This window comes from Arvicanthis niloticus, chromosome 1 (assembly GCF_011762505.2).
Source record: "Arvicanthis niloticus isolate mArvNil1 chromosome 1, mArvNil1.pat.X, whole genome shotgun sequence".
NCBI classification, from domain to species: domain Eukaryota; kingdom Metazoa; phylum Chordata; class Mammalia; order Rodentia; family Muridae; genus Arvicanthis; species Arvicanthis niloticus.
The window spans coordinates 69,618,459-69,640,439 of NC_047658.1; the positions used below are offsets into that span (position 1 = coordinate 69,618,459).

The following is a 21,981-nucleotide window of genomic DNA, read 5'->3' on the forward strand; positions in this document are numbered from 1 at the left end:
TGAAACTGTAAGCCAGGCCCAGTTAAATGTTTTATCTATAAGAGTTGCCTTGGTCTTGGTGTCTCTTCACAACAATAAAATCCCAACTAAGACACCTTGATAGAAAATGTCCTTACAGTGAGGTCTTTGATGACACTATTTGAATGAACTCTGATGTCAGCCTGTCTCTGGAGCTCCACAGGTTTCTTTTTCTTCAGTCTTCCAGTAGGGATGGAGGGAAGGAAGCCTGGGGATGAGTTCTGCACAGTTCAATGGTCTCTGACAATGACATCAAAAATCTTACTCACCATTTCAGGAGCTAGTCATAGTCTATCTTATGCAGTTTTATACAGCACGAAATGACTCTAGCACAGGTTTGCGTCAAGTAACAGAAAACTCAACTCAAACATTGATGGGCCTCCTGTGACTTGCCTGTATGCCACAGAGTATACAGTTCACAGTAATAAAATGATGCCATAATCTAATAATAACTCCATGGAGTGGAAGGGAAAGGTTGCAGACACCAGGTCCCTGGGGACTGGCATCGGGTCCCCTTGATAATAGACTTGTTTACTCTTTTCATCTCACTCTCTTGTCATTGCCCTCAACCCTTTTTATTATCAGCAGGAATTTGATCATCTGCCACTTCTGAATATTGATGTAGGTCTCAATAGGAAAGAGAAGCCTTTCAGACTGGATCATATGAGGAGAGTCTAATAAGGAGACTATCTTTATATAAGGGTGAAAATACCATAAACATCAGGGCAGTGTCTTCAGGCTAGCAAGAGCTTGGTGGGGAGACATGGCCATTCAGGAACCTGAAGGGATGAGGGATGAGCTGGAACTACAGAGGGACAAGGCTGTGTAAAGAGAGTCACCAAACACAGGATAAATGAGGGTGACAATCCAGCCTTTCTCACTCCGTTACTGCTGGTGTTCTCCATGGCTCCATCACCACTGACTGCCTGGAGGGAAGGAAGTCTGTGAGGAATTCTACACTGCCTGATCTTCTGAGGCACAGTGGGCTGGAGGATGGGTATAAAGGTGCAAGAAGAAGGCAGTCAGTACACTAAAAACTAACAATCCCTGTGAAATGAGAGCATTTCTTTTCCAGAACACTTGAAGTACCAACTCATGAAAGGATTCTGGCCCTATCTGGAGCAGTGAATCACTTCTTAGACTGCATACACATAAAAGCAACTTCTTACTCTCAACAAATAGTCTATAGGATTGATCTGTGCAGTGCCTACTGCATGGAGGTTTATTATAATACATGAATGTCATCAAAAAACAAGCTGAATATTTATATATTACCTAGTTTTCCACTGACCCTTTTCACTTACAAATATTGCACTAGGGCTACCAAAAAACATGAGGTCAATGGTGCAGTGTTACAATGCACACATTTGATTTTTGGTTGTGAGCCTAGCCTTTAACGGCTGAGCCATTTCTCCAGCCCACACATTTGATTTTTAAAATTAAATTATAAATGTCTTATATTTATTGCAATAAATGTTAAATTATATAATTATTTTACTACTTCCTAAATGGAACAGAACACTTGAGTATTACAGTGCAGAATCCTTGGAGATGCAATTTCTCTTCTTTTCTGGAGATTTTCTGTGGCTAATTGTGGAGAACTGTAGCCATCTGTTCATTCAGTGACATTTTCAAGCTATTTTTTTTTTTTCAGACTGTATTCATTACTATGTATGGTCAGAGAAGCCTCTGCTTGGTTACTTCAGTGCTTGACCTAAGGGCGAGGTCCTTAGATGCCTGCAGCCAAGTGGAAAGAAATGAATCACTCAAAGCACGCTTCTCCCATCTAAACTAAAACACACTCAGTGCAGCCAAGGGCAGCCTCATATCATCTTGAAGCAGGGTCTTCCTACTTTGCCAAGGCTAGTCTTGATCTCATGGCCCTCCTGCCTCTATTTCTCAGGTTACTGGGATTGTAGTTTGCATAGTTTGTCCCATTGCTCTGGCTCACTCATAATTTTAAAAATACAAATTAAAATGAAAAACCTTTTTAAAAGGGTGATTTTTTAATCTGTGTGTGTGTCTATGTGGCAGCAGGGAGGGGGGGGGAGCTACACACATGAGTGTGAGTGCCTACAAAGTCCAGAGACATCTGATCACCCCTGGAGCCAGAGTTGAAGGTGGCTGTGAGTGGCCTGATTGTAGTGGTTGGGACTGAATTCAGATCCTCTGCAAGAGCCGTACATGCTTTTAGCCAGCGGGGATATATCTCAAGCCCCATTAACAAACATTTGATAACAAACTGTTGGTCAAGATTTGAGGTGAAAGGAGGATGAGCTAACCGACAGGAGCCCAGAGACACCAGTCTTTACAGGGAATTAATTATGATGCTCACAACCATTTGGGCGAAATGGTAGGAAAACGCCCTGGACAAAGGGAAGATAACATGGGGAGACAAGGATGAACTTTACCTAAGATATATCTGTGTTTATAGAAGTCTTCTTCCTTTCGATTGTCTTACAATAAATACCTTGTTTATTATTTCCAGGGTCTATCTCTTCCCTGTCTACTTCCTACCTCCTCCATATGGTACAAAATGTTTTAAAATTATCAAACATCATATGGTATTTTTTTTAAATGTCTTACAACATATACTGTACAGCTTTACCTTGGACACATCAGATGTTTGGTCAATAAGTAAGTTTCTATGAAAGACAGCATGTAGATTATGTAACCAGTATTTCTGCAAAATACAATAGATGGGCTATGGGGGAGGGGACAGGGAAACAGATGACCAGCTCAGCTCACCTCACTGCTCTGAGACTTAAATATTTGCATATTACCTGCAAGTGAGTCTTCATTACTAAGTCAGCAAATACAAAAAATTTTTAAATAGGCCATAATATAGTAAAAAGAAACAATGAGACATGAAGACAGTCCAACATGCAGATCCACTTTTGTTTGACTAAATGAAAACCAAGTATTAATATGTAAAGCCATCAACACAGTAAAAGTATATTGAATTATTATCTAAATAAAAATACTGTAGAATTTAAAAGTACTCATTTTTTTTGGTACCCTAAATTATTGAAGCTGCTTCTAAGTGAAATGCATTCAGCTTTTTGAAATAAAGGATCTCCAAGGCTACTATTATAAATTGGAACACAACATCCTTTCCTTAGTATGTCATAAAAACAGCTTCTTTTGTGTATCCTTGCAATTCAAGCATTATAAAGACAGCTTACGGAAACAGTCAAATGAAAAGCTGAGAACAAGCAGAAAAGAATAAAAGTCAAGGATCACGACACTCAAATTACTCGCTGCTGGGGCTGCGGGGCGGATGCACTTTGCAAGGGTTCCGCATCGCCACACTTCCTTTCTGCCAATATGAGATTAGAGAAATAAAGGCAAACAAGACAAAAGGGCAGATTTATAATAAATAAGTGACACAATCCGTCAGTGATTCACGGGGAAACAGTTCCCGGGCTTCAGTGAGTCAGCAGAGGCTTTGAGCAGTTGTTTTTTGTTTTTGTTTTTTTTTTTCTTTCAGGGACCGAGAATGCTGCTAACCCTCCACTCAAGTCCGTGCTGCAATCAATAACAAAAATGTATTTTGAAAACTACAGGATGGCAAGATGGCTCCGTGAGCAACAATGTTGGTTGCCAAGCAGACAACCCGCGTTCCAACTGAGACTCACACGGACAGTGAGAACCGGCTCAAGAAAGTTGTCCTCCGGCCTCCACACACACGCTGTGGCATCAGCTCTCCACTTCCACAAATAAAAAAATCCTAATAAAAAAATTAAAAATAGTTTTCAAAATGTAAAATGAAGGCTGGATCTTCCTCTGCGATGAGCACAAGCCAGAATTAATTCTAAAACTGCACGTGTGGCAGCAGGACCCCAGGAGGTGGCTGTGTCCAAAGCAGAACTGAACAGAATAAACTGCTAAGTGGGTAGTCTGTCTGTCTGTCTGTCTGTCTGTCTGTCTGAGGGTGTCGGGTCTCCGTGGGATGGTTACAGACAGTTGTGAGCTGCCAGGTGGGTGCTGGGAATTGAACCTAGCATCCTCTTAACCCCTGAGCAATCTCCCCAGGCCCACCCAGCATAGTCCTCTTCTAAGCAAGTCTCAGCTTGGCAGTTATTGCTTGTCTTCAGGGCTGTAGGAGCTTAGCTAGCTTAATACCCCGTGACTACGCTGCAACCTGCAACATCCCTTCTAGGAGCGCAAATCCTGAAGCAGTCATGTCCCTGAATTGTAGATACTCTGAGGATAGGGAGAGGGGTGCGATGATGGATGAGCTGGGTCCCACCACTTATGTTCATCAGACTAAAACAGTGGTGCAGGGAAAATAACACTGTGGCCACACAGAACTGTTCCACCAAGCATTAGGTTCTCTGTGTCATGTTATATTTCTTAGCATAACGGCTGTCTTTTCTACTTCTCTACAAAATAATGTGAAATGCTTAGCACAAACTCATCCACAACGACCCCAGCTCTCATTGTTTCCTTGTTTAAAACCACTTTCTACACCTGTACTCAAACCTGCCTCCTGCTTAGTCCAGTATTCAAAACAATCTCTTCTCTCTAAGACCTCTAGTTCCCATGGTAACCAAAAGACATGCTCAAAGGGCTGGGGGCAGGGGCGGGGAAGAAATATGGCAAGGCTGGCTGCAGAATCTGAGCTATCCCCAGCCGACTTGCTGAGACTATATCCCCTTTCATCTTGAATATATGTAATAAATAAACCACAATCTTTGTGGTTGGTTTTAACTATTTAATACTTTAGTTTACAAGGGGAGGAAGGGAACTGGCTCAACCAGTTTTGAAAGGCATATTGCCAATTTTTAGGGTCATTTGCTTTCATTGCTTCAGGTTTTTAAAGATTTCATGAAAAATATTTCCAAAATGACTCGTGAAAGTTTTAAAGAAATATCAATTACTCTAGATAAATATCACTTTTTTCAACCACAGAGAATACTTTAAATAATTAAAGTAGGTAGTTCACAGAACCATCTTGGCTTACTCTCCCCTGACTGAGATCAAACATTGAAATAATTTCTCCAAGTGTTTGGTGGGCACATAGCATAGAAGAAATAGACTATTCGTGGGACATTGTTTATAATGTAATTTGATACTTCATGAGGCCAAATTATTATTTCCTCTAATGTCAGGTTTATGTACTCCACCATGAGAATTAAGTGCCTGCTACCCTTTGCATAGACTCATTTCCTTTCCAGTTTCCTAGGGGGATGGTATATGAGGTTTGGATGCCTTCCCTAGGGTTTTCCTTCTTTTGCTTTTGCAGTAATGGAGATTGAATCCACTGTCGCATACACATTAGCTAAGTATCCTACCACTGAGCTTCCATGGCCCCCTTCTATTTGGAGGCTACATCTCATCATGTTGCCCAAGATGACATTGAATTTGTGATCTTTCTGCCACAAGCTAAAAAAATAGCAAAGATTGCAGTCATTTTGCCCTGCCTAGCTTCTCTGGGGTATTTTGATGCTGCTGTGCATTTAAGAAATTAGGGGAGTGTGGCCTTTCTGTCTCCAACAGAAGACTGCCTTTGGTGTTACTCTCTGCCTTTCTCTCCTCTTTGTTGTTTCATCCCAGACCTTAACAGATACTGCTGGAGTGTTTGCATATACCACTTGTTCCTTTTCTCATGCTGGCAGGACTCTATATTTACACAGGTTCCATCTTCCTGCCTACGGCTCCCTCTGCTCAGCCTGCCAGAAAGGAATCATGTTTAATCTAAAGCACTCATGGGGGTTCATGCACCTCCCCATGGAGTCATTATGCAGGTGTATAGGTTTGCCAAGGACTTCTGAAAAAAGTGTCTCAGGTTAATAAAAACCACACATCATTCTTTTCTGCCCTTGGAAATGTTTAGGGTCAGAAATGACGCCTGCAATGGCCTAGCTACTTGACTTTATGGGGATAGAGGCGACAAAGAGTCTGAGCCACTGACTAAACTAATCCTGGAGTGGGCTCAATGCAAATCCTTTATTTCTGGAAATATTGTATACTCACTCCTATGCTTTATAAGCCATTGAGGTATGTTTTGTTGTTTGTTTTACAGACAACCTAAAAAATATTTCTAATAGATGGCTAAGGCTTTCCATCTAATTTGTAACAAACAAAAATGATAGCCGGGCAGTGGTGGCGCACGCCTTTAATCCCAGCACTTGGGAGGCAGAGGCAGGTGGATTTCTGAGTTCGAGGCCAGCCTGGTCTACAGAGTGAGTTCCAGGTTACCTAAGTAACCTGACCTGAGAGGCTCAGCCAGTTGAGTTCCCTGGGAATCAGTCAGCTAGGCAGGCTGGTTCATTTCCCCTGGAGCCCAAGGATTCATGGGGAAACAGTTTAAAGGGGGTCAGCAGGCAGAGGGGACTGACAAGAACCTTTTGTTCTTCACATCCTTGCCTACAATGTTTACATGGTGTCAAAGGTGACAGTCATCTTCTGACTGTGAGAATAGGAACAACATGCCAGATAGAGCCAAAAGGAAACACGCTTACTCATGACCTCTCTTACCGTCTACATACAGTCTGCCTTTCTAGAGACTTCTTGCCGTTTGGAAAAGGAAACTGCACCTCTTTTGGGTAGTTCACTTAGGTTTGGCTTTGGTCACATACAGCTGAATGCAGCTATAGATGTTAAACATATTTAGTCTCATTGATGATTTTAACTAAAAGATGGATAGAAAAGTAAAGATAGAACTCACGAGGTTGGAGAGATGGCTCAGTCAGTAAGGCACTTGCTACATAAGTGTGAGGACCATCTCCAGTCCCATGTAAAGGCCAGATGTGCAGTGTGCAACTGTAAGCCCTGTGCTGGAGAGGTGGAGGCAAGAGGATCCATGGAGCTCACTGACCATCCAGTCTAGCTAAACCAGTGAGCTCCAGGTTCAGGGACTCTGCCTCAAAAACTACAGTGGAGAATGGTTGAGGAAAACACCTAATGTCAACCTCTGGCCTCCACATTCACTGGGACGCCCACACCACGCACACGCACATGCACACGCACAAACACATAACACAAAAAGAGAATCTCCTAACTATATGTTATATGATATTGTATAATGTGTATGGACATACAATTAGTAATGTATTTTTATATATGCATATAACTTATTCAAACTTACAATTTTGTACATATGTATACTTGATAGCTTTACAAGCTTATAATTATGTGTATAACATTGGTTTACACATTTTTATTTTTTTAATTAATTAATTAATTAATTAATTTTGGTTTTTCAAGACAGGGTTTCTCTGTATAGCCCTGGCTGTCCTGGAACTCACTCTGTAGACCAGGCTGGCCTCAAACTCAGAAATCTGCCTGCCTCTGCCACCCAAGTGCTGGGATTAAAGGCGTGTGCCACCACCACCCAGCTGGTTTACACATTTTTAAACAATAAAATCATCAGTAAATTATAGCTTTTTATTCCTCACCTTAACAATAACCCATAGGTTTTTTTCCCTTCTGTTGAAAAATTAGCCATTTATCCAAGATATAGCAGACTGAGGAACTATCATCATAAAATCAGTCTCTAAACAAGAGCTGGCTCCAACAGATTCAATTTCCCTTTGCACTACACTATGCACACATTATATTAGAAGATGAATCTTATATTTCACTGAAGATGAACCATTGTTAGGGCAAGAAAATGAACTTCAAATGGACTTTAAAGTCAGACTGATACACATATCAGGATGTTCCAGCTGAAGAATCTGGCGTAGCACTTAGAAAGGAAGCTTATTTTTGAGCTTTCAAATAAAGCAGACTTTTTGAACATTTTCTTCCACTAACCACAAAACTTTACTGGGGGTACTTAAAACTGTCACAATATCAAGCTAGCAAATGCCACTTGTCAGGGGGCAAATAATCCATGTGATAGGAAGGGAACCTTTGGTTTGCTTATCACTGTGTTTCTATCGTATTGAAGACTGTGTGGCACAAAATTAGGTACACAGTGTAAAGTGTGTGAATAAATAAAAGAGAACTGGGGTTTAGGGGGAAAGAACTGAGGAAGATGATTTGACAGATGGTGAGGGGGAGGGTATAAGGTACAGGATGATGAATAAAATCAGTATGGAGGCATTTTTTTTTTTTTTTGTCTTTTTTATCTGTTTGCTTTCCCTTTCTCCTTATTCCAGTACCAGCTCCAAGCTTCCTTGAGAAGAGGTTCCTCTTTCAATTTCCATCTTGGAGGATCTTGCAGCTTGAGTCAGTTACACTGCTTCCTCCGGCCATTCTCTTTATTTTATGATTGCTAGTTAGGATGGCATTTCCTGGAGATGTGTGTAGTCAGTCATATGTGTCTTATTCTGAAAATTAAGTAGGGAAGACTGAGGGGAAGTGAGTAACAAAGCTGGATGAAGAAGACTCTTCCTGACAGTACATGGGTGCCTGCAGCTAGGTCCAGTCCTGCCAGTCTCAAGAACTTGAGCAAATACTCTCAACTAAAGAAGCTTGTTGCTATATATATATAAAATGTTCATTTAAAAACACATGTGACATAACATTTACTCTATCAGCTGTTTTAAATGTATAGTTCAAAGACATTTAAGGTACACTTGTACTGTGGTAAGAAACTCAATTTTCTGTTTAAGCTAGGATGTTTGATTTTGTCATTTACAATAAAAGGTGTGGTAGGTTTGCCAACCCTATTGTGCCTGAGCACTATTTATTTAGGTAGCCAAGATTAATTGATTCTACTTGGTTTAAAAAACATTATTACTTTTATGACAGGTCTACAAAGACTCATTGGAAGGCCACACATCCAGGGATACATGGGCAGCATAAACTGGACTTGGTGTGTGTGTGTGTGTGTGTGTGTGTGTGTGTGTATACACCTTACATGAAGATCCCCTTCTGTTTGTTATTGTTATGGCTTCTGGCATCAGAAGAGGCTTAAAAGGAGGACATTGCTTACATAATTCTTCCTTTACACACACACACACACACACACACACACACACACACACACACACACGTACACATGGAAGTGCACACACACACTCACACACACACGTACATAGATGGACAAATTTGGGAGGTAGAGAAAGGGAGGTAGATCTGGGATTAGGTGGGGGAGGGGTGAATGTAATAAAAATAAATATGATCAAAATATATTGTACAAAATTCTCAAAGAACTAATTAAAATGATTAAAACCATGAAACTTAATCTCCCCCAAACTAGTCCAGGTCTTTGAAATCAAGTTTCTGAAATATTTTTAGTATATTACCCTGTAATTGAATAATTTAGATAATTTAGATAAATGAAATAATGCAGAAAACAAAAAAAAAAACCCGGCTTGATGCACAAAGGTATCCATTACAGTTTTTAAGAGAAAAATGGAGATAAGTAAGTAATCCTAACAAATAATAGTTTACATTCATTAGATAATTATAAAACTATAGTACCCCCCCAATGAGGTTATTTATGGTAACCATCTTGCTAATAATAAGCAGAATAATACTTTTTAACCTTCTTTAAAATTATAAAGGAGAAATGGCGGGTCAGTGTGGAAAAAAAAAAAAAAAAACAGGCCAAAAGTGAAGGAAAAATATTAGACCAGAGAGAAACTGAATAGAATGTAGCTTTTGATCTGAAAGCATTTGCCAGTGTTGAAAATTGTGGCTTTAATTTTAAAACTCTAATGAACAAATAAGAAACACCAATAAAGCCATGATTTCTACAAAGTTGGTAGTTGGACAGGAAAACCTCTTCAGAATCATCAGAGTCCCAATCCATTGAGGTGAATCTAGAATAATAAGGTACGTGGAAATAGTTTCCAGAAACTCATGAAAATTGCAGAAACCTCAACATGGCTGAACTCCAGGGAACAAGGCAAATCCTCCTGAGAGCTGAGAACATTCGCTGTAAGTCTAAATTTATTCCCAGAAATGAGTCTCCAAATATAATGTCCAACATATGCATATATACAAAAACTAAATTCTATGATTTAAGATCTAGGAAAAAGCGATAAGAAAAAACTGAAGCATAGGTATTTTAGATGACAAACAACTATACTGACTATAGATATGTGTTTTCAAGGTTTAAAGCTCTCTGGAGAAACTAAGAAGGCATGGAAAATAGGATTCCAAATTTGCAAGGGTCTAAAGTAACTCTATAAACAGAAATATAGTAACTAAAATTAAAAACCTAAAGGTGAAGTGTTTCAGTTGGTAGCTATGTCAGGGCATTGTGAAGGTGGCAGGTCCTGAGACGTCACAGAAGCATGGTGTTTACATTTCCCATCAACCTGTTGCAAATTTTTTCAACCGTCAAAAGAGGAGGGCACACCTTTTAAATTGTTTTATGAGGACAGAATTGTCTTGAACACATGCAAATACATCACAAGAAAATACTTTTTAAGATCTCATGAATATGGCCACATAAGTCAAGGATAACTAGCAAGCAGACACATAAGAACATCACAAGGAAGTGAAAGGAATTGCACAGCATAACTTCTGAAACTTTACCTTCACATAAATATATGAAGATGGGATTTTCTGCTCATAAGTCTTTCACAGTTTTAACAGTGTTCAGTGGATTTCAGAATGCAAGTCTTGTGCTTATTTTGTTAAATATATTATTCAACATTTCATCCTTTTTGATGCTATTGAAAATTGTTTTGTTAACTTCATTTCCACATAGTTCAAGTGTTTAGGCTCGATTTTATGTTGATCATATAGCTTGAAACCCTGTAGAATCTGTTTATCGATTCTAATTAAATTTTTATCTACACAGATCATGTCACCTCTGAATAGTTTATTTCTTCTTTTGCAATATGAATGCCTTTGACATCTTTTTATGCTGTTGTCATTCAGTTGCACTACTTAGACCCTAGTACTGTGCTGAATGAAAATGGCAACAGCAGACCTTTTCCTCCTGTTCTTTATCCTATTGAGGACCAACCCCCGGCACTGCATTATTAATCACACTGTTGGCTAACCATAGTCCTCTTCTAGATGCAGTTTCCCCATGCTCCAAGGTTATTGCATGTTTTTATCATGAAAGAGTGCCAGAGTCTATCTAATATTCTCTATTTACTGAGATACCAAGTGAGAACAAAAAGCCTGAGCATGTTTTAAGATTGACAGATCCTTCTTTTCTTGAAACAAGGTCTCATACAGTAATCCAGGTTGGCCTGGAACTCAGTGTGTAACCCAGGCTAGCCTTAACTCACAGCAGTCCTCTTACCTTACCCTCCAAAGTGCTGGGATTATAGGCATGAGTCACCATGCCAGCAAAAATGGGTAAATCTTAGAGAAATTATGCTAATTAAAAGAAACCAATGACAGTGACCCATATGTGACAGGGTTCCATTTAGAGGAAATGTTTGTAATGGGGCAATCTTTATAGGGTTAAAAAATGGATGTGTGGTTGCTTCAGTTGGTGGGTGGGCTGACAAAAGACCTGAGTGACGAGAAGGCTAATAGTGAAAGGCACAGGGATTAAGGGATGGGAAAGATGTTCTCAAGTTGTTCTAAAATTCTTATGTATGTATGTGTATGTATGCATATATATATATGCATCTATGAAGAATTTTTAAAAACCATTTAATTGTATACTTTAAATGTATAGATTATATGGCATCTGAATCATATCTAAAGATAGATACTGAAAATGGAACAAAGCACTCACACGCAGGCACCATCTACACTTCCACAAGCATGAGAGCAAGGGCCTCCTTATAATTCGCACCTTGGGTCTGTCACTTTGCTTCACTGTAGCCCTGCTGTGCCTGCAGTCATTTGCCCTTACATGAAGATCCCCTTCTGCTTGTATTGTTATGGCTTCTGGCATCAGAAGAGGCCTGAAAGGAGGACATTGCTTACATAATTCTTCCTTTACACACACACACACACACACACACACACACACATGCAAGTGCACACACACACACACATGTTCACGCACACAGACAGACACACACATGCACACATCCCCTTTATAATACAAAGCTAACTAGGGTCTATGACAGGTATCTCGGTAAGCAATAAGAAGAGAATATACTCTTTACACAGTGGTCACAGAACAAAATGACAAATTTCTTCAAGATTTAATATCTTGGTTGGCAGGCAAGATGGCTCAGCAAGTAAAAGTACTTGCCACCTAGCCTGATGACCTGAGCTCCATTCCAAGGCCCCACATGGTGGAATAAGAGAACTGACTCCCACAGTAGTATGTTGACCTTCACACATATGCTGCTACACCACACACACACACACACACACCATGCATGTACACAAAATAATATATCTTACATTTTAAAAGGATTTACTCTCTTATTCCTGAGTTGTATCGTGTGCCACATTCTGGACCTGGCAAGGCTTTAGAAGGGACGCTTATAATAGCTAACGCTCTTGCTTGTCAACTTGACTGCATCTGGAGCCAAATAAAACATAAACCACTGGGCAGGTCTGTGAGAAATTTCCTTGATTAGATCATCTGAAGCAGGAAGACCCAGCCTAGATACGACCAGCCCAGATAAAAGACACAGAAGAAGGAAACTCCCTGGGCCCCAAGTTTGCTCTCATTCCTGCTGGTAAATTCACCTATCCTGTAGCTGGTACATTCCTTCACCATTATCAGCACCAACAACTTCTTTGGGCTTCCGTTGTAAACTGAAGACCAGCCACTGGGACATGTCCTTAAAGGACATATTGAGACCTACAAGCTTCTTCCTAACTCTCACTTTCCAGCCACCATGAGGCGAGCATCTTCGCTCTACTCTTTACTCCTTGCTGTAACAGACTGTTTTTCCACACATTTAAAAACAACAGAGCCAAATGACCATCGACTAAAGTCTATGACATTGTAGGCCTAAATTAACCATTTTTTTTCTATTAAGTTGATTTATTTTAGGCATTTTGTCATAGTAATGGAAAGCTGACTGACACAATGACACAACCATATATATATATATATATATATATATATATATATATATAACTGATATATACATATGGCATAACAAAATGCATTCATACTTATTGTAGTATACAATTATGTACAATGTCACATTTGTGTCAAAAGAGGACTGCCTATGTAACAGTGGTCTCATAAGATTTTCCTCACAAAATGATGTTATAACCACTCTCTGATGTTCACTTAATGATAAAATTGCCTCAAAATTAATTTCTCAGAATGCATTTTCATCCTGAGAACCAAAAACTCACTTTCATAATCACAGAGTTGACAAACTTACCAAATAAAAATACAGTAAAAACACAGGACGCTTTGGACAAATCCCAATAGAAATGGAAAGCTTCTGAGAGTTTCCTGACTCCCCCTTCTGGACACATTTAAACAATGTTCTCAGATTTAATGAATTGGGGGTCTCCTTGGTTATCTTTCAGTGTCTAACAATAAGCCTAACCTGTTGGGTAAGACTTAGTTAACCAGTAATATCTGTTAGGATTTTGCTGATAAAAGTAAGGAACCGTTGGTTGAAAAGGGTATTTAACTAGGTAGCACCTGTATTCTCCTGTCTTCACTATATGTCCTATATAATTTCATATATTGAAAGTTGCTGATTTGGTACTATTACTTGGTATTTAAAAAATTGTCTCATAAAACTACTACATACAATATTTAAATATTAACTACTAGATTTGTTAAAATGTAAGTCTGTAGTACCTTATTAAGAACTGAAAATTTGCCGGGCGGTGGTGGCGCACGCCTTTAATCCCAGCACTTGGGAGGCAGAGGCAGGCGCATTTCTGAGTTTGAGGCCAGCCTGATCTACAGAGTGAGTTCCAGGACAGCCAGAGCTACACAGAGAAAAAAAAAAAAAAAAAAGAACTGAAAATTTGCATCTCTTAATATGCTTCCAGAGGATGCCAACATGTTGGTCCTAATATGTACTTTGATTATGGCCATCTAGGTCACAATCAATAGATATTTTTATGGAGGTAACTTGGCCATATCAAAATTTGGAATCGCTGGAAATTATGTTCACTAATATAAAATATATTTTAAACAACCTCATACTTGAGACTTGAGAATCACTCATCAACTGATTTGAAATGCCCTCTACTTTCTTCTCAGTTTGTTTATTTTCTGTTCTTGAAATCCCAGTCGAGGTCCCTCCTGCTTGATGGTTTCATTCCCACTGTGTGCAGCAAGCTCTTTATCACAGACTAAACATTCTTGCACATATTCTATCTCTCCAGATTTTATTTCTGGGGATTTTGGTTGTAAGCCTAGCTTTAACGGCTGAAACATCTTTCCAGCCCTAGATTTTATTCCTTGAAGGAAATAATTATTTACATTCTTATAACATTAGCTCCTAGCATAATTTTTGTCTTGTTGATTGCCAGCCTAGCATTTAACAGCTGAGCCATCTTCTGAGGCCAAGTAGCATAATTTTTAATATATAGTGAATGTTTAATATTTGTTTTGTATAATAATTCTGATCATAGTGGATGACCAATTTCTTTTTTGGAACATGGTTGTTCCCCAGTCTTATGGGATTAAAAGAACCCCATAAACTCTTAAAAGATGCACTCAATTTTTAAGGCAAAAACTGCAACTCCCAACAATGACATATTATTTTTCAGAAACCCTCAGTACAATTATTTTATGCTAGTAGTTTGGATTTTATTAGAGCAAATGGCACCTTAAAGTAATAAAAGGAATATTTTGGATTTATTATGTCTTTTATCTGTGAAGCTCAAAACACTCTAAAGCATCTCTTCAATTACTGTTCTCTCATGCTATAAATATTATATACTCCTTACAAGAACTGATGAGGGAGAGTTTTAATATACTTGGTCAAATCACACCAAGAAAGTGAGGGTAATTGGCAAGGTGTGGTAGTGCACCCCTGTAATTCCAGCCCTCAAGAGGCAGGTGGATCTCTGTGAGTTCAATTTCAGCCTGATATATATCACGTTCAAGATTAGCCAGAGCCACAGAGGTAGACCCTGTCTCAAAAACAAAGAAAGCAGAATGGTCCATATATAAGGCTTTAGTATTTCCCTGGCCTCAAGTAATGAGACTTGAAAGGCATACATTTTATAGAAGAAAGCCAAGATGAGAAGAAATTATTTCCGTTTGGGGGTATTCACTTCTTTGTTCCTCTGTATTTCTACTTGTATTGGTTTATATATTTTGTGATGTTTGTACATTCTTAAAATAGCGTTAAATGCCGACCCATCATCTGACAACATTCTTATCTATTTTCCAGACATTATATTCTCTCTACCTCTATTCTGCTGTTGCAGCCGACCAAAAACAACTGCCCGCTGAGGTAATGTGACAGACTGAAACCCGCATTCATTTCTCAGGAACACTACTGCTCTGAAAATTCGGTTCGCCTTTCAGTTCCCTCTGTGTAAAGTGGGAATGGAATATACGTACAACCTACCGCACAGGATGGATGGAATGACAAAAAACGACTCATAAACTTTCAAGCACCCAATAGATACGGTTGTTCCTTACGACATTCCTTTTTTACCTTAAAGCAGGAGACCACCACTGCACAACACAAGTAAGAAGCGTCAGGGAACAACAGCCATGGGGTGGTGCTTTTTCTCTCTGACAGAAGGGAAGGCAACCAGTGTAGGGAACTCAGGGAACGTGAAAAAACTACAAGTCCCATGAGGCTTCACGCGCGCCACTTTCGGCTCCCTTGCAAGACGAAGCCCTGAGGCGAAGAGGGTGGGGCCTGCGCGCGCCGGGGACTCTCCCAGTGAGTGCAGAGGCGGGCTGCTTGAGACGACTGGGACACCAGGTGGAGACACACGTGCGAGTGTGGGGCGGGTGATAAGGGAAAGACAGCTGAGGAACGGCGTAAAAAAATAAAGCCTGCGGTGCACGGTTGCCTCAGCGGACAGTAAACGCTGCTGCGGAGGTGCGGGGCGCGCGCTCCCGGGCTCGCGCCTCATGCCTCGGGCACTTGGACGGGCCAGGGCGGGCGGGGGCGGCGCGGGCGGCGCGGGGGTGGGGCCTAAGGCGGCGCGGGCGAAGGCGGCGACCCAGACATCTGGGACTGTTGTTGTTCTCTCGCCTCACGCCCGCCTCAGTCAGTTCGAGCTGCGATCCGGAGCTAGTCTGCTGGGAGGCGGCTGTCCTGTCTCCGCCCTCTCTCCGGGTTCGCTGAAGCTGCGGCAGGAGCTGGCGCTGACTGAACAGCTCGCGGTTGGTCTCCGATGCCCTTCGTCAAGGAGGGGGTTTCTGGACCCTGGTGAGCGCACCTAGAGCCCCCGGACTCGGTGTCTTCGCCCGCCCCTCGGGCCCGCAAACGCGTGTCTGCCATGGCTGAGAACGCAGATGATGACCTGAACTCTAACCTGCTCCACGCCCCCTACCTCACTGGAGACCCCCAGCTAGACACGGCCATCGGGCAGTGGCTGCGTTGGGATAAGGTGGGTACCTGGTCACCCCGGCATCTGTCCCCTCTTCCTGCCCACCCTCTCACAGTCCGCCCTTTCCGGTACCCACCCAGGGCTCTGCAGGCTCCAGGGGAGATGGCTCCAGCCAGCGCAGGGCTAGTGGAGTTGGGCGATGCCTCTCACCTATACAGGGGCAGCTTCTCTCAGGAGGTCTGGGCTGGGCAGGGACAACTGCAGTCGCTTTCTTTTGTGGTAGGCAACACCGCAGCCCGGCTTCCTCGCCTGCTACCCCTTCCCTTCTAGTGCCTATCATCTCTCATTGTCAAAAATACTTCATCTTCATCCTCATCCTCATCTTTGTAAGTTACACTCCTTGTACTATGTATCCATCTCCTTTCCTCTTTCTCCCTTGACTTCCTTCTCTGCAGAACCTGAAAGTGGCTTCTGGTACGTTTTTTTGAACGTCACTAACCACTCACTATCTGCTTTGGTGCTGCTCTGGTGTGTTTCCACCCTCTGTCACTAGGTAATTGCTGGCTAGGTATTCGTTAGTCTGTTTCACTCTTATTTTCTGGTATCACCTTTTGCTATTGAATGTGACAAGGGTTCTCTCCTCTTATTCCTCTGTCAGCAGTTATTTATTGGAAGTATCCTGTTCAAAGAATTGTGGCCATAGACATCTAGAATAGTCTAGTTGTACAGTTAGAGTTTGCACTATTACTTCTCAAATCTTAAAAGGCAGATTCTGACCAGATATTTAAGAATTTCTTAGGAATTTCAGAATTGCTAATGCCATCCTTTCTTCTCTCTCCCTCCCCTTGTGCAGGTATAGAGGGTGGGTGTGTGAAAGCTAGAATTAAAATGCATCCTTTTCACTTGTAAAAGAGGCTCTTGGAGGTTCTCTGGGAGGATGGGATGATAATTCAAGTGTTTGTTTTGTAAAGTGCATATGATACAGCTGCTAAAACAGAGAAGACAGCACATTTAAAACTGATTAAAACTGAATTAAAGGGTTATTATGGAGGTATGTGAGATTATGTTATACACAGAACTACTTAGCTAGCTTTCAGAAAAAGTTTATTTTCATTTTTTTTCCCCCTCAGGTATCTGTGCATTCTAGAAGGGAAACAAAACAAACAAAAAACCCAACCAAATACTGAGTGTTCTAGGCCAGCCAGGAAATACTGGTGGTGAGAAAGATAGAAAGAGTTTTTGCTGTCAGCAAGTCTTTAGTTAGTAGATAAGGAAGTCCAACAAATAAGCAATTACAATAAAGTTTTTGATGTTACTGGGTCATCTATTTCTTAGATGGTCTAATCATTCTTCTAGAGTCTAAACCAATATTTCTCAAACCTGAAAATGCTAACAGATCATCTGGGAATCTTAAGAGGCATTTCTGACCAGACAACTAGGGTGGGGCCTGACAGCCTTAGTGAGCTTCCAGGTGATTGATACCAGTTTTGCTGATTTGTGCACCACACTAAAAATAATGGCACTCCTTTCTCTTTCAGTATCAGCTTTGTTTGTATTTTCCTAATAAACATCCCAGTTGAGTGAATTAATACTTATTGTCTGTGCTTTGCCCAAATACTGCCAAGATATACTGAAATATTTAAGAACTGTAAAATGCATATAAAAATAATGCTACAACAGTTATAGTAGCAATAAATGAGGTTTCAATCATTCAGTGCTTATGGGGATTCAAAAGTGAGAGCGATCATGAAGTAGGATGGTCAAAGAAGGCTTTATGAAGATATGGAATATACATAAAAAGAACAGGGAAAGCTTGTATGAGAGAGAAAATGAAATAAATGTTGACCTCAATGAACATAAGAGGATAAAACAAAGGCTCCCAAATAAAATATAGGGAACAAGTAATAAGTGCCTTAACAGAAAAACAGATTCAAATAATTTTATTAATTATATGTTACTGATCTCTTTTTTTTTTCTTTTATTTTTTTAAGGTTTTTCGAAACAGGGTTTCTCTGTGTAGCCCTGTCTGTCCTGGAACTCACTCTGTAGACCAGGCTGGCTTCAAACTCAGAAATTCGCCTGCCTCTGCCTCCCAAGTGCTGGGAAATCTCTTTCTTAATGGGAGATAATGCTTTCATTTGAGAAACAAAGGTTTATCTACTGTAGATTGATACTTAAGCTAGGGTAAGTCCAAAGCCATTAGAATTTAGAGTACAAAATGAATTTTAAGTCTTTCATTATACATTGACCATGCTTATAGCCTTTTAATGCAGAGAGTCTGAGCTCAGTCTCTGATTAATACCAATCAAGGAATCCCAATAGTGCTGCTGATTCTTGAAGATTGATGAAGCATGTGATAAGTTATAAATTGGTCTCAGGGTAATTTGCTATTTTCCATAGTCAGCAGCAACATTACTAATTTTAGCTTCGGTGGCTTGGTGTACATCGAAAAGTCGTCATGAAAAAAGGATGTTATTCATATTGAACTTTCTCAGTTAACATTCAGATTTACTAAGATGAAGAGGGAAGACTGACAGTCAGAAAGATAGAAAATTGAATGTGTGTAGTTAACACATTTGTGTCTGCCAGAGCTTAGGGTACATGGAGAGTAATCTTTGGAAAGGAATGTGAAGACCAGATTGTTGAAGAACGGTAGTATATCATTAGTGGCCTTCAGCAATTAAGAGTATATATAAGTGCTAAAAAGAAAATAGTGCTAAAACGTAGTCCCTGTATAGTGTTACTCTTGCCTATAATCTCAATGGTGGGAGGCTGAAACAGTAAGAGCAGTTAAGTTTGAGACCAGCCTGGGCTACATAGTGAGTTCCATGGCAGCCTAAACAGAGTGAGACTCTTGTTTTTTATTTGTTTATATTTGATCAGATTTACTGGGGAGAGGGTACTCTTGTGTAGCTGCTGTAGGCCAGCTTTCTATCAGCAGATTTACCAGACTTGGATGGATACAACCTGGATACTGGCATCCAAGCTTTTATTTAGTATGTTCGATTCCCTAGTTTTAAAATGAGTTCAGTTAATTCAAGGTAATAGAAACTGATGACTGATTTAAGAATACTGTTTTGTTAACTTATGGTTTATGATATAGATGCAGTAGGTTAATTTCTAATTCAGGCATTTGGTAGATAACCATAGGAAAAGCCAAATAATCCAAAGATTTTTGGTTATTATAAAGCCAGATCACAGGGAATAAAACATTAAACATTTAACAGCATCTGCTTGTAACAAGTAAATGCATCCATCTCTGTGTGAGGCTATGCTATTACTCTAACCCCATAAGTCCAGGGGTCAAGGAGTTCCTCCTATCAGCTGTGCACAGAGAACTCCATTACCAATGTATTCTCCTGTGCTCTAGGTCGAGGCCCATACCTCCTTATTTCTTTCATTCAGGGCTTTCATGCGTTGTCAAGTTACAGACAAGCCGTCCTGGCCTAAAAGCTGAGTTCTTTAACATCACAACTGTCTCTTGATTCTGTTCCAATGTGAACTTTAATTCTCTGTAAGCAATTTATATCTAGGATGGTAAGCACTGGTAAAGCATGGGTGGGTGGATAGGGAAGGGAGACTGAAACACAGGGCAGAGCTGCTCTGCTGATTGTAACAGCAACAACACATGTCCTGTATATTAACAACAACGTGGAGGCAGGAATAAGTAACAATCTGGTCTCAGAGTGTAGATCTGTATTAAGAAAGAGTAGAATATGAAGTTGAAGATAGGTTAGGTTTATAAAGAGCCTGGAAAGAGAAATAAAAGATATCAATCTAAGCCAGTGATTTTCAGATGTTTAACAACAGAACAGTTTTCGACAAATTAACCAGAACAAAAGGCTGTGAATTAATTCCTCAAGCTTATCTTATTATAAGTAAGTACCTGAGCCTGGGTAATGTATAAAGAAAGGAGGTTTATTTAGCTCAGTTTGCATAAGATCAGGTAGCCACATTTGTTTGGCTTGAGTTAGAGCCTTATGGCTGATTGGAGTCATGACAGAAGCATATGTAAAAGGGATTACACAGTGAGGCAGGAAGCCAGGGAGACAGGAGCAGAGAGCCTCACTCACTTGCTGTTAAATTTTCTTTCCTCTCTTCTATAAATTACAGCTTACTCTTGTTAGAACTCATCCACAAAATCCCTAGGGAAGTGCCTTTGGTTGTGACCCAGTTTCCTCACACTAGGACTCAACTCTTAAAAGCTTCTACTACCTCAGTACCTCATACTGAAGACCAAGTCTTTGATATGGGAAGCCTTGAGGTACAGGCCACATTTAAACTATAGCACTTTTACTTTTAAAAATTCGATTGTTATATATGCTTTTGAAAATTTTTAAATTTAATTAAACAGATTAATTTAATCTGTGCAAATAAAATCCTCAGAACAGTAACTTGCAGATATAGAAGTCCCAGCTAGTTAGGAAGATGTTGGCAGAAAACATATTGTCTTTACAAAACAGAGAAAGTTTATGCCAACTTTCCAGAAAAAAAAATCTGTGGCTATTAATAACTAAGAATCAAACTATATGAAAAAAAACAATTTGTATGAACAAGGTAAAGCAATAGGAACATTACAATGGGAACACTAAAAACCCCCAAAATTATAAATTAAAAATAGAGAATTATTTCATCATCAGATAAGAAAAGATAATGTGAAAAGGCAATAGGAAACAAGGATAAAGTCTAGGAAATGAAAGAAAAAAGTGATTCCTCTACCAAATACACACACACTCACTCACACATATGAGTATTAAAGTTGGAGAAACAAAGAAGTAAGTTCCCTGAGAACAGTTTCTTATGTAATAACTACTGCAGGAGTCTTTTGTGAAGAAATCCTGGTTGATAAGTTATACACTAGATCCACAGTGTATCATGAAATAAAGGAACACGATATCTATGTCATACGTAGTTTTTTAAAAATACTAGTTATGCAGTGAAGATGCCATGTCATTTTTATCAACATCAGAAAGACGATTAAGCAGTCATCTATGAAGAACTGAAGGAAGGGAAAGAGGCAGAAAGAGGCAGCTTCAGCAAAAGAAAGAAGGAAGGAAATAGGACTGGAAGGTATAGCTTAGTGGTATAGTGCTTGCCTAGCAAGCATGCCACCTGAGTAAAAAAAAAAAAAAAAAAAAATTATTTACCAGAAACGAAGCAAACTAAAATATTACCTGACCTGATTTTGAATAATTAATTGATGAGGCTCAAGTATGAATTCATCTTTCCAGATGGCACAGGTATACGATAGAAGAGTTTAAGGTAAACAATATTTGAGCATCTTAGCCTAGTAATTATATTATTTTCTCTTTTGATAATCGACCAGAAGCTAGAACACAGCATTTAACTTTTTAATTGTGGTGGAAATGCATACAAGTTACCATCTTGTTCATTTTTAAGGGTATATATAGTTCATTAGCTACCATAAAAATATTCACATTGTTGTAGAACAGACCTTCAGAGTTTTTCATCTTGCTAGGCTGGAACTCTATGCCCATTAAATAATGTGTTTCTTCCTTCCTCTTTCCCCAGAAAACCACCATTCTTTTTTCCCGTTTCTAGAATTTGACTATTCTGGGTACCTTATATGAGTGGAGTCATAGAGTGCTTTGCCTTCTGTTACTGCATTATATCAGTTAGCACAGTTGTCCTCATTATTATCCCTGTTGTAGATAGGATTTCATTTTG

The 21,981-nt window shown here is 39.9% G+C and overlaps 1 protein-coding gene across 1 annotated transcript in view; it reads left to right on the forward strand.

Moving 5' to 3' along the window:
* Positions 1 to 15,651: 15,651 nt before the first annotated feature.
* The window catches only part of Pgm2l1 (phosphoglucomutase 2 like 1), a 45,937-nt gene continuing 39,607 nt past the window's right edge, over positions 15,652 to 21,981 (forward strand). The window contains exons 1-2 of the mRNA XM_076938787.1: positions 15,652 to 15,719; positions 16,012 to 16,353. Coding sequence (XP_076794902.1) covers positions 16,243 to 16,353 — 111 coding nt within the window. The 5' untranslated portion in view covers positions 15,652 to 15,719; positions 16,012 to 16,242. The remainder of the gene's footprint in view (positions 15,720 to 16,011; positions 16,354 to 21,981) is intronic.